We start from the raw sequence: 12,247 nt of genomic DNA, 5'->3' as shown, positions 1-12,247 counted from the left end.
CAGAAATTGTTATTGTTTTATCTGTCAATGAACAATATTTTTTGCTTCTCAATATAATTTTTTGCTTGAAAAGCTGGCATGTCACCTAATGAAATACCCATACAACATTATAAAGGTATTGCATTACATTTTTATTATTCTTTTGTCATAATTTCTTGAGCTCTCTGGGAGGGAGTTACATCTGGAAGGTTTGAACAGTTTAAAGATACAAGCTACACAGTAGTACATGCGTGTTGCTGTCACATATGGGCCTTTCTTTTATGTAGCACACAGTAGATCACCTCTACTTAATGTAGTCCATATTCTGTCCTGCAATGACTTGTTTTGTGAGAAACAATCTCTAAGCTAGTTAATAGTAGCCTGGATCCTACCTGAATAGTTCTGTTTCACTTTACCAAACAGAGCAATTTAGTTTGGATCTAGGCTAAGTTAATAGCCCCAAGTCTAAATGATTTTAGTCGTGATGTAAGTTGTCAAGGAAACACGGACCTGCTCTATGGACGGACATTACTATAGATCATATTTACATACAGTATGCTGAGTCGCTGTGGATTCAATCTGTCACAACATTAATATGTTAATGATGAGAGAAGAAGGCAGAAATATAAGGAACAAGACTGGATTTGTAATAGTCACTTTAATATACATACATCCTGATTCCTGGCTCCCGAAATGTGCTTCTGCTTCTGGTTTAGAGACAAACTGTATGGTTAAGACACACCACAGTCCCACACAACTGATATACAAATTCATGAAGGCATCATTTTGAGGCTTTGAGTTGAACATGAGAGTAGCGTGTAATACCATACTTTGCTGCCTATACAATAAAACAGAGGGTGGTTTTAAGCATGTTAAATCATACCATAACTATTGTAAAGCAAAGAAAGACAATTTGAGATAATTTCATGTATTGTTGTACTGTTATTGAATATGGGTGTTTATCTGCACAATATGAAATATTCCATTCAAAACCAAAGAAAAAGCCATGTCAAACTTACATCAATAAGTAAAATCAACATAACAGTAGGTATAGATTTCTTTCACAAAATATGAATATATTTCTGGGGGCGCATGCTTGTTACTGTAACAGACTAGATGATTTTTGGGGGCACAGGCTATATAAAATATTAACAAAAAGTGATTCCTACTGTTTGTGTCTGATTTTGTTATGATTATCTAGCACAATTACTGTACCTGCTCAATGATATCACGCGTGTTCAACTACCAGTGACAAATACTGTGTTAATATTGTTCCTTCATCATGTCATAGTGTTAGTATCATAGAAATAGAATGAATAGAACAGGGTTGGAAGCTCTAACCCTGGAAATTTGACAGGTAAACTCATCTGTACACTCACAATGGCTCCATGGTATTGCAATGCAATCATTTCCATGGTTATTTGGAATGCTCTATCAACTGATGCTGGATTGCCATGGTAATGAAGACTGTTGATTCAAATGATGCTAACTGATGTGGCTCATGCAATGCAACATATTTAGTAATGTCAGTTGAGTTGAATCAACAAAACATCACAGCACAGAATGAAGGGTACACATCCTGCTTTTACTTCCTGGCATGGGTCTAAATTGAAGATGACAAAGGTTAAGACAACGGGATTCTAATATCCCATAATAATATGCAACAATGGTAGTTGGCAACATACTAACCATTCTATTTCTATGGTTAGTATATTCAGTAGTCTGACGTCTTTTGCAGAAGCATGCTCTAATCGGGGGCTGCGATGGCTATCTATAGCAAGGTCAATGAATATTTACACCAGAGAAAAATACTTATTTGGGTTTTATATTATGGATTAGACAGAAGGGAATCATTTTGGCACTAAAGCTGACACCTGACAGTCCTGTAGACCCTACTCCTAAGGAGAGACAGGTGAGAGGTTTGGGCTACCTTCATGGGTATGATCCAACTTTGAGCAAAGTGACACGCTGTTTGTTTACCTGTTATTCTTTATGGTAAAAATGATGCTTCATCAAGACCGCTCAGAACCCAGAGAACATCAATGAGCATAACTCATTATTGTACCGTCAGCTAAAAATAACCTGAACATGTCAAGAAGAGTAAAAAGGAGACAACTTTTCATCACAAACCACCTGACTCTAAGCCGAACCATATGTACACATGTATACCATACCATAGAAAATGCTAACTTGTAAAAAAAAACATCTACAGTTCCATATATTTTTAAGTCATCGTCCAATCGTTTGTTGCTTTTGTCTCATATTGTCTCCACTTTAAGGTGTTCGCAGCTCTCAGTATGGGACTTGTGTTGTTAGCATCACACCTACTCTCTTACGGTAGAATAGTACAGCCTGAGGAACTCAAACATGGAGCGTTATTTTGCCTTGTGCTCATTGATTTTTCTGTGGGCGAGTAGCTCCTACCACAGTATAGGGGGTGACTGAGGCCATACCGCTTTGAATCTTTACACTACCTCATACTTTACATTTGATCATTCAGTGTCCTTAACCACCTCTCTATGGAAAACATTACGGGAACATTCACATTACTGAACAAAATATTGTATAAAAATGGACTAGTATCCTTTTGTCTGAAAGTACTGGTACTGTATGTGACGATCAGAGGACATGGCAACAAGCACTGACTACACAGTCCACATTCCTCCAAGGAAAAGTAAAGGTCCACAGCCCGCTCTGACAGCATCGACAGACAGACTAAACTAGACACGTCTACTGGTATAGGTCGGATCGCAGCACAGTCATCCAGATCAAATCCCAGTCACTCAGAGTTCTGTATTGTGCCATAAGTTCTGGGAGCAGCTAGAAGACAGTGGAGAAGGTAGACAAGGACGAGGGGAGAGTCTAGACCTCGTTGATTGTTCTTTCCGAGGGTCGGTAATCAGCTCCCTTGGGAGACGACATGTAGAAGGACTGGGTCTTGCGTTTTAAGCGCGCCCGCTTGGTGGCCAGGGAGAGGCTGTGCTTGCTGGAGGAGATGATGTCGTGGATGAACTTCTTGCAGTCCACGCACACTTCCATGGTGCTCCAGTCCTCCATCAGCTCAGCTGGGAGCTCCACCTCATCACGGGACTGGGACTTCTCCAGACTACTGTGTTTAGACAACCTGAGAGAGGGAGGGAGGAGAGGTTAACACTAAGTTGTGTAACAGAGGAGGTTCCGCCCCTGTCCCTCACTGGGCTCAGTCGGCTACAGTTGCTCTTAAAATAGAACATAACTTCAATTGAGAATAAGTCTTGTAAATCTAAGACAGGGGCACATTTAAAAAAGAGTTATGATCTTGAGAAGAGGTAGAGGGGTGTCTACTTGGACATGGTCTTCTGAAGGCTGAGGCGGTGGTGGCTGGTAGAGGGTTTCTCAGGCTTGGAGGCTGCTGCTGCTCTGCTTGGTCCTGCTGCTGCTGCTGCTCTGCTTGGTCCTGCTGCTGCTGCTGAGGCTGCTGCTTTAACTGTTGCTTTTCCTTTTCCTGCTGAAATTGCTGCTGCTGTTGGGGTGGCTGATGGACCAGCTATACTGGCAGCTTTCCCCAGGGCTGCTACCCGGTCCCTGGGTAGAGTGGTGGTAGAGCCCAGGGAATATATGGGCAGGTTGGCATAGGGCTTGGAGGGCAGCCTCATCTGACAGAGAGACAGACATAGAGCAGAGTATGAACACACTCATAAAGACACTGGAGGTACAGTATAGGACTGTCAATATTATGGGCTGACTTTCTATCAGTGTGGGAGAATAGATATGACATACTTTTTGACAGCACTGTGAACACACAGGCCTTTTGCAGAACTGGCAGGTGTAGGACCAGGTGAACAAGGAAAACCTTTTGGATCGGCAACAGAAGCAAAGCTGTAACAAATAATTAATTCAGATAAGGTTTAAGTTTAAAAGTTTAAGACAAAAGCAATCAAATCATTCAAAAAACAGTGTGTGATCAAATCCAGTGAGCACAAATATTTTGAAAGGAACGTGTAAGATGATTTTCCCCAACAATACTGTAGGTACTGTGATGTTTAGTCCGAGAGACTTGTACTTCAGCTGGGTGTAAATGACCAGCAGTAAACGGACCTTTCCCTTCTTCATAGCGTTGTACACGTCCTTGTACTGTTGGAACTTCTCCAGGTCTGCTTTGACCAGCACCTGTCTGATGTGCATCACCTCTTCCACTGTCAGGGACAAGCACTCTACTGGGAAACAGAACTCCTCCTGAAAACACACACACACACACACACACACACACACACACACACACACACACACACACACACACACACACACACACACACACACACACACACACACACACACACACACACACACAGAGTACCAGCCGGGTTTACTATGACAACCACACTAACTGCCCTTGTTACCATTCAGTCCACACACACCAGCACCTCTCGGTGCACTCTGTCCGAGTTCAGACTAGTTTGGGCAAAAAAAGTATCTTGGCAAGACGAGCGGACAAACAAAGCACAAAGGGCAAGGTACGAGTAAACAACTTGAGTGATGACAAAAAATGTCAATATTCCTGAAAATTCCAGAAATCAAATCAAATTAATCAAATCCAAAACCAGCAGTAAAAAATAAAATAGCATTATATACAGGGGGTGCCAGTACAGAGTCAATGTGCGGGTGCACAAGTTAGTAAAGTAGTATGTACATGTAGGTAGAGTTAATTAATGTGACTATGAATAGATGACAACAGAGAGTGGCAGTGGTGTGGGTAGCCATTTGACTAGATTTAACTAGATATTCAGGATTCTTATGGCTTGGTCGTAGAAGCTGTTTAGAAGCCTCTTGGACTCAGACTTGGCGCTCCGGTACCGCTTGCCATGTGGTAGCAGAGAGAACAGTCTATGACTGGGGTGGCAGGAGTCTTTGACAATTCTTAAGGCCTTCCTCCGACACCGCCTGGTATAGAGGTCCTGGATGGCAGGAAGCTTGGCCCCAGTGATGTACTGGGCCGTTCGCAGTACCCTCTGGCATGGGTCCTCAGATCCTCAAATGGTTCTACAGCTGCAACATCGAGAGCATCCTGACTGGTTGCATCACTGCCTGGTATGGCTGAGCAGTTGCCATACCAGGCAGTGATGCAACCAGTCAGGATGCTCTCGATGGTGCAGCTGTAGAACCATTTGAGGATCTGAGGACCCATGCCAAATCTTTTCAGTCTCCTGAGGGGGAATAGGTTTTGTTGTGCCCGCTTCACGACTGTCATGGTGTGCTTGGACCATGTTAGTTTGTTGGTGATGTGGACACCAAGGAACTTGAAGTTCTCAACCTGCTCTACTGCAGCCCTGTTGATGAGAATGGGGGAGTGCTTGGTCCTCTTTTTCCTGTAGTCCACATTGAGGGAGAGGTTGTTGTCCTGGCAACACACGGCCAGGTCTCTGACCTTCTCCCTATAGGCTGTCTCGTCGTTGTCGGTGATCAGGCCTACCACTGTTGTGTCATCAGCAAATTTAATGATGGTGCTGGAGTCGTGCCTGGCCGTGCTGTCATGAGTGAACAGGGAGTACAGGAGGGGGCTGAGCACGCACCCCTGAGGGGCCCCTGTGTTGAGGATCAGCGTGGTGAATGTGTTGTTACCTACCCTTACCACCTGGGTGCGGCCAGTCAGGAAGTCCAGGATCCAGTTGCAGAGGGAGGTGTTTAGTCCCTGGGTCCTTAGAATATTGATGAGCTTTGAGGGCACTATGGTGTTGAACGCTGAGCTGTAGTAAATGAATAGCATTCTCACATAGGTGTTCCTTTTGTCCAGGTGGGAAAGGGCAGTGTGGAGTGCAATAGAGACTGCATCATCTGTGGATCTGTTGGGGTGGTATGCAAATTAGAGTGGGTCTAGGGTTTCTGGGATAATGGTGTTCATGTGAGCCACGACCAGCCTTTCAAAGCATTTCATGGCTACGGATGTGAGTGCTACGGGTCTGTAGTCATTTAGACAGGTTAACTTAGTGTTCTTGGGCACAGGCACTATGGTGGTCTGCTTAAAACATGTTGGTATTACAGACTCGGACAGGGAGAGGTTGAAAATGTCAGTGAAGACACTTGCTAGTTGGTCGGTGCATGCTCGCAGTAGACGTCCTGGTAATCCGTCAGGCCTTGTGAATGTTGAACCGTCTAAAGGTCTTACTCACATCGGCTGCAGAGAGCGTGATCACACCGACTTCTGGTGCTCTCATGCATATTTCAGTATTATTTGCCTCAAAGCGAGCATAGAAGAAGTTTAGCTCGTCCGGTAGACTTGTGTCGCCGGGCAGCTCTCGGCTGTGATTCCCTTTGTAGTCTGTAATGGTTTGCAGGCCCTGCCACATCCGACGAGCATCAGAGCTGGTGTAGTACAACTCGATCTTAGTCCTTTATTGACGCTTTGCCTGTTTGATGGTTCGTCAGAGGGCATAGCGGGATTTCTTATAAAACTTTCCGGGTTAAAGTCCCGCTCCATGAAAGCGGCAGCTCTAGCCTTTAGCTCAGTGAGGATGCTGCCTGTAATCCATGGCTTCTGGTTGGGGTATGTACGTACGGTCACTGTGGAGAAGACCTCATCGATGCACTTGACAGATGTGGTGTACTCCTCAATGCCATTGGAGGAATCCTGGGAACATATTCCAGTCTGTGCTAGCAAAACAGTCCTGTAGCTTAGCATCTGCTTCATCTGACCACTTTTTTATTGATCTAGTCACTGGTGCTTCCTGCTTTAATTTTTGGTTGTAAGCAGGAATCAGAAGTTTGGAATTATGGTCAGATTGCCAAATGGAGGGGGAAGGAGAGCTTTGTTTGTATCTCTGTGTGTGGAGTATAGGTGGTCCAGAGTTCTTTTCCCTCTGGTTGCACATTTAACATGCTGAAAGAAATTTGGTAAAACTGATTTAAGTTTCCCTACATTAAAGTCCCCGGCTACTAGGAGCGCTGCCTCTGGGTGAGTGTTTTCTTGTTTGCTTATGGTGGAATACAGCTCATTCAATGCTATCATAGTTCCAGCCTCTGACTGTGGTGGTATGTAAAGAGCTACAAAGAATATAGATGAAAACGCTCTCTGTAGGTAATGTGGTCTGCAGCTTATTATGAGAAACTCTGTTCAAATATTTTTTTGAACACACACAAGAATGGTGTATAGGTATAAAAGACAAGTATACAATTCTTATCTAAACATCAAAGAGCAGACAGGAACAACAAGACCCAGAGTTCTGGTTACAAAACAAATAATACAAAACAAGACATACAGAACAAGGACATGTAGAAAGAAAGATGGTAGATGTCACCCCCCCTTTCCCCCTTATCCCTCGCCCGATTGCGCGGGTGGCGGGGCCAGCACATGTTGCCCAAAGGTAGATTAAAATACTACAATTGAGAGTGCGTTAAAATGTACAAATTCACAGCGCCAACTGGTCCAAGTAAGAGAGGAAAGGCTGCCAGATTTGATCAAATGTTGATAATGTATTGTTCAGAATATATCTAATTCTTTCTAAGTGTACAGTGTTTGCCAATTCGCTGAGACATAATTTGGTAGAGGGAGCTTCCCTCCTTTTCCAAAACAACAAGATTCATTTTTTTGCCAAAATGAGACCGTAAGAGAGGAGTTGTTTTTGGGGGTTGGTTAATCCGTTTAGGGACTCAGACACTCCCAGGATTATCAGAAGTGGGTCTGGGTCTATTGAAGTCTCCAGAACTTCAGAGAGGATCCTAAAAACTCCACACCAATAACCATGCAAGCTAGAGCATAGGGCAAAGCAGTGGAGTAGTGTACCCTGCGCAGCCTGACATTTGTCACACGTGGGGGATGTATCAGGGAATATCCTATGCAGTTTAGTTTTGGAATAGTGTAATACCTTGAATTGTATGAGACGATGTCTGGAGTTAATGGAGCATGTGTGGATATATTCCAAGCTATCTTCCCAGTCTGCCACAGAAATGTCAGTCCCTACTTCTTCCTCCCACTTTGCCTTAATGACATATGTAGAAGGTGTGCTAACAGATTGATAAGCATCATATAGACGCGATATCAGTTTGTCTGAGGTGGGGCATATTTTTATGCATCCGTCAAACATGGAAGGTTTAGCATTCCCAAATGTCGGGAGGTGTTTTCTAACATAGTCTCTAATTTGCAGGTATCTGAAAAAGTTACTTCTGGGAAGTTTCCCTCAGCAACTCAAAGGAAGCAAAGGTCCCTTCTATATATAATTCCCCTACTGTACTTATCCCTAACTCTCCCCATCACTCAAAGGTGTTATCAAGGTTAGAGGGGGCAAAGGAGGGATTCCTGGCAACAGGGAGCATGAATGATATTGGTCTAAGATCAAAGTGGACTTTAATCTGTGCTATGTATAATAGGATTGTTACGATAAAGTGACATCTCCAGATTGACAGGCGACAGAATCACAGCACCAATAGAGAAGGGGTGACACTCCTCACACTCCATACTAAGCCAGCTGGATGCCGGGAGTACGTCATCCAACAGAAACGTAAAAACGCGGAGGTTAGTGGCCCAGTAATAAAATATCAAATTTGGGAGAGACAATCCTCCTTCCATCTTGGATTTACAGGGGTGTTTTTTACCTATCCTGTGTGTTTTATAATCCCAGATGAATGGATAATTGAGTCCAGTTGCTTATGAAAGGATTTAAGTATGAATACTGGGATGTTCTGGTATAGGTAGAGCAGTTATGGGAGGAAGACCATTTTAATGGCATTAATTATTTGGAGCAGAGAAATTGGGAGAGTTCTCCAAAATTGTATGTTTGCCTTGAGTTTTTGCATCAGAGAGGGGAAATTGTCTTTAAATAGTGAGGAGTATTGTTTGGTAACTACAATTCCTAGGTAAGTTATCTTCAGAAAAATGTACCTAACTGGAAGATGTTCTAGCCAAGAGGTGTTTTGCAACCGTATGGGCATTAATTTGCTCTTGTTCCAATTTATTCTGTATCCCGAGAAGGTACCAAACAAATGAATCACATCAAGAATAGCTGGAATACTATCTTGGGTTTCTGTTACATAGAGGAGAATGTCATCTGCGTATAGGGAAATCTTATTTAGAGTATCTTTAGTATTATTGCCGTGTATTGCTGCATGAGATCTAATCGCCAGAGCGAGAGGTTCAATAATTAGGGCGAAGAGCATAGGCGACAGCGCACAATCCTGCTTTGTCCCTCTGTAAAGGCTAAATCGGGGCAACAATGATTGGTTAGAGAGTATTCTGGCACAGGGGTTCCTATATAAAAGCTGGATCCCAATTTATGAACCCATCTCCAATATTACATTTCTGTAGGACCTTGAATAGATGGGACCACTCAACTTGGTCAAAGGCCTTTTCAGCGTCAAGAGATATAACGGCAAGGTCCATGTTAGGTAATCTCATAATGTTGAAGAGGCGCCTGAGATTGAAGAATGAGTTTCTGTTAGGGATAAAGCCGGTCTGGTCCGAATGGACCAATTTGCCAATTAAAGTGCTAAGCCTGTTAGCCAGAGTTTTTGCTAAAATCTTTTGGTCTGTATTAAGCAGAGATATTGGTCTGTATGACCCTACCTCTTCCGGATCTTTACCCTTCTTATGTATAACTGTAATGAACGCCTCATCCAAAGTAGGTGGGAGAGCTCCATCCTCATTGGCCTGAACCAACATTTTTTGCAGGTGGGGAAAGAACATGTTGCTGAATGTTTTATAGAATTCACCAGAGTATACATCTGGGCCTGGGGTCTTGCCACTCTTTAGAGATATAATTGTTTCTCGAATTTCTTCAAGAGATATTTCCTTATTCAGGAAGTTAGAATCTTCCTGGTTCAGGGCAGGAAGATTACAGTCCTCCAAAAAGTTTTGCATAATTAAGGGGTTAGGATCCGCTTTAGATGTATATAGAGTCTCATAAAACTGACAGAATCTGTCATTGATGTCTTTGGGGGAAGAGAGTAATTCCCGAGATGCAGATGTAACTTTGTGAATCATTCGGTCATTCACATTTTTTCGAAGTTGTCTGGCGAGTGATTTGTGTGGTTTGTCACCAAACTCAAAATATTTTTGCTTGGCATATAGAAAAGATTTAGCAATTTTAGCTGAGAGAATCTTATTATATACAACTTTTAAAGAGGTAATCTTTTAATGTTTCTCCATAGATGGATGGCTAGCATTCTCCCTATCCAGTAGGTGAATTTGTCCCTCCAGTTCTACCAATTTTCCTCTGTTTTGCCTACTCCTGGCAGCCTGGTTCTGTGAGGAGCTGAGGATTCAACCTCACAATAAACATTGTGATCATAAGAGTAAAAGGAGTATTCCCTACCCGTAGGGTTCGAGATCCTCCATATATCAAATAAGTTAGAATTTTTTATGTAGAATTCGCTTGAATAATTATGAAAAACTCTACCTCAGGCGAGCAATAGCTTGAGACTTCCTTAGATATCGTGCACCAGCTGTTGTTTACAAAAATACATAGACCGCCGGCCCTTGTCTTACCAGATGCTGCTGTTCTATCCTGCCGGTATATAGTATAACCAGCCAGATGTATGTTGATGTTGTCGTTGTTCAGCCACGACTCCGTGAAGCATAAGATGTTACAGTTTTTAATGTCCTGTTGGTACTTTAATCTTCCCAATAACTCGTCCATTTTATTGTCCAAAGATTGCATGTTTGCTTGCGGAATTGAGGGGAGTGGGGGTTTATTTAATTGTCTCCGATTTCTCAGAAGGTAGCCCGCCCTCCGGCCTCTCTTTCTCCGCCTCCTCTTCACGCAGATCACTGGGGTCAAGGACTGTCCTGAGGGAGCCATATATCCTTCGCCTCGGGCTCGTCAGAGTTGTGAAAGAAGAAAAATTATTCTGCTAGTCCATGGTGAGTAATCGCAGTCCTGATGTCTAGAAGTTATTTTCGGTCATAAGAGATGGTAGCGGCAACATTATGTACAAAAAGAGTAAAAAAATAAGTTACAAACAACGCAGATAAACAAACAAAAAAATACAATCAGTTGGGGGCATGTAAAACGTCTGCTTTCTACTCCGGCGACATCTTTTTTAAATGTATTTTTTATTTTACCCCCTTTTCCACTCCAATTTCGTGGTATCCAATTGTTAGTAATTAATATCTTGTCTCATCTCTACAACTCCCGTACGGGCTCGTGAGAGACGAAGGTCGAAAGCCATGCGTCCTCCGAAACACAACCCAACCAAGCCGCACTGCTTCTTAACACAGCGAGCCTCCAACCCGGAAGCCAGCCGCACCAATGTGTCGGAGGAGACACCGTGCACCTGGCTACCTTGGTTGGCGTGCACTGCGCCCGGCCCGCCACAGGAGTCGCTGGTGCGCGATGAGACAGGGATATCCCTACCGGCCAAACCCTCCATAACCTGGGCGACGCTAGGCCAATTGTGCGTCGCCCCACGGACCTCCCGGTCGCGGCCAGCTGCAACAGAGCCTGGGCGCAAACCCAGAGTCTCTGGTGGCACAGCTAGCGCTGCAATGCCGTGCCCTAGACCAATGCGCCACCCGGGAGGCCCTCTATGGCGCCATCTTAAATCCTCTACTTAGTTCTGATTCACTTAAAGGTCTTGACAACCTAAAAATAGACAAGGCCCCTCTTCTCTGTAGCTGGGGTTGCGGTTGGTTTTCTGCTTCTTTCTGCCTATTTCTGACTTCAATAAATATGCCTGTGGTGAGACCACGGAGATGCTACAGTTGAAGTCGGAAGTTTACATACACTTAGGTTGGAGTCATTAAAACTTGTTTAACTCCACAAATTTCTTGTTAACAAACTATAGTTTTGGCAAGTCGGTTAGGACATCTACTTCATACATGACACAAGTAATTTTTCCAACAATTGTTTACAGACAGATTATTTCAGTGAAATTCACTGTATCACAATTCCAGTGGATCAGACGTTTACGTACACTAAGTTGAAAGAAAATTATGTCATGGCTTTAGAAGCTTCTGATAGGCTAATTGACATAATTTGAGTCAATTGGAGGTGTACCTGTGGATGTATTTCAAGGCCTACCTTCAAACTCAGTACCTCTTTGCTTGACATCATGGGAAAATCAAAAGAAATCAGCCAAGACTTCAGAAAAAAATTGTAGACCTCCACACTGCTGATTCATCCTTGGGAACCAAAGCAAAGGACCATGTGAAGATGCTGGTGGAAACAGGTACAAAATTATCTATATCTACAGTAAAACGAATCCTATATCGACATGACCTGAAAGGCCGCTCAGCAAGGAAGAAGCAACTGCTCAAAAAACGCAATAAAAAAGCCAGACTACGGTTTGCAACTGCACATGG

The 12,247-nt window shown here is 43.3% G+C and overlaps 1 protein-coding gene across 7 annotated transcripts in view; it reads right to left on the bottom strand.

The window, feature by feature from the left end:
• Positions 1–110: 110 nt before the first annotated feature.
• Positions 111–12,247, bottom strand: part of LOC112244430 (protein spire homolog 1) — a 62,766-nt gene continuing 50,629 nt past the window's right edge. For all 7 annotated transcript variants that reach the window (XM_042310133.1, XM_042310136.1, XM_042310134.1 and 4 more), the window contains 4 exons: positions 4,057–4,194; positions 3,739–3,837; positions 3,304–3,614; positions 111–3,103 (listed from right to left, as the gene is read on the bottom strand). In XM_042310133.1, the coding sequence (XP_042166067.1) occupies positions 2,842–3,103; positions 3,304–3,614; positions 3,739–3,837; positions 4,057–4,194 (810 nt within the window). In that variant the 3' untranslated portion in view covers positions 111–2,841. The remainder of the gene's footprint in view (positions 3,104–3,303; positions 3,615–3,738; positions 3,838–4,056; positions 4,195–12,247) is intronic.

This window comes from Oncorhynchus tshawytscha, linkage group LG03, assembly GCF_018296145.1.
Source record: "Oncorhynchus tshawytscha isolate Ot180627B linkage group LG03, Otsh_v2.0, whole genome shotgun sequence".
Classification (NCBI taxonomy): Eukaryota; Metazoa; Chordata; class Actinopteri; order Salmoniformes; family Salmonidae; genus Oncorhynchus; species Oncorhynchus tshawytscha.
This window is presented reverse-complemented; position numbering and strand designations above follow the sequence as displayed.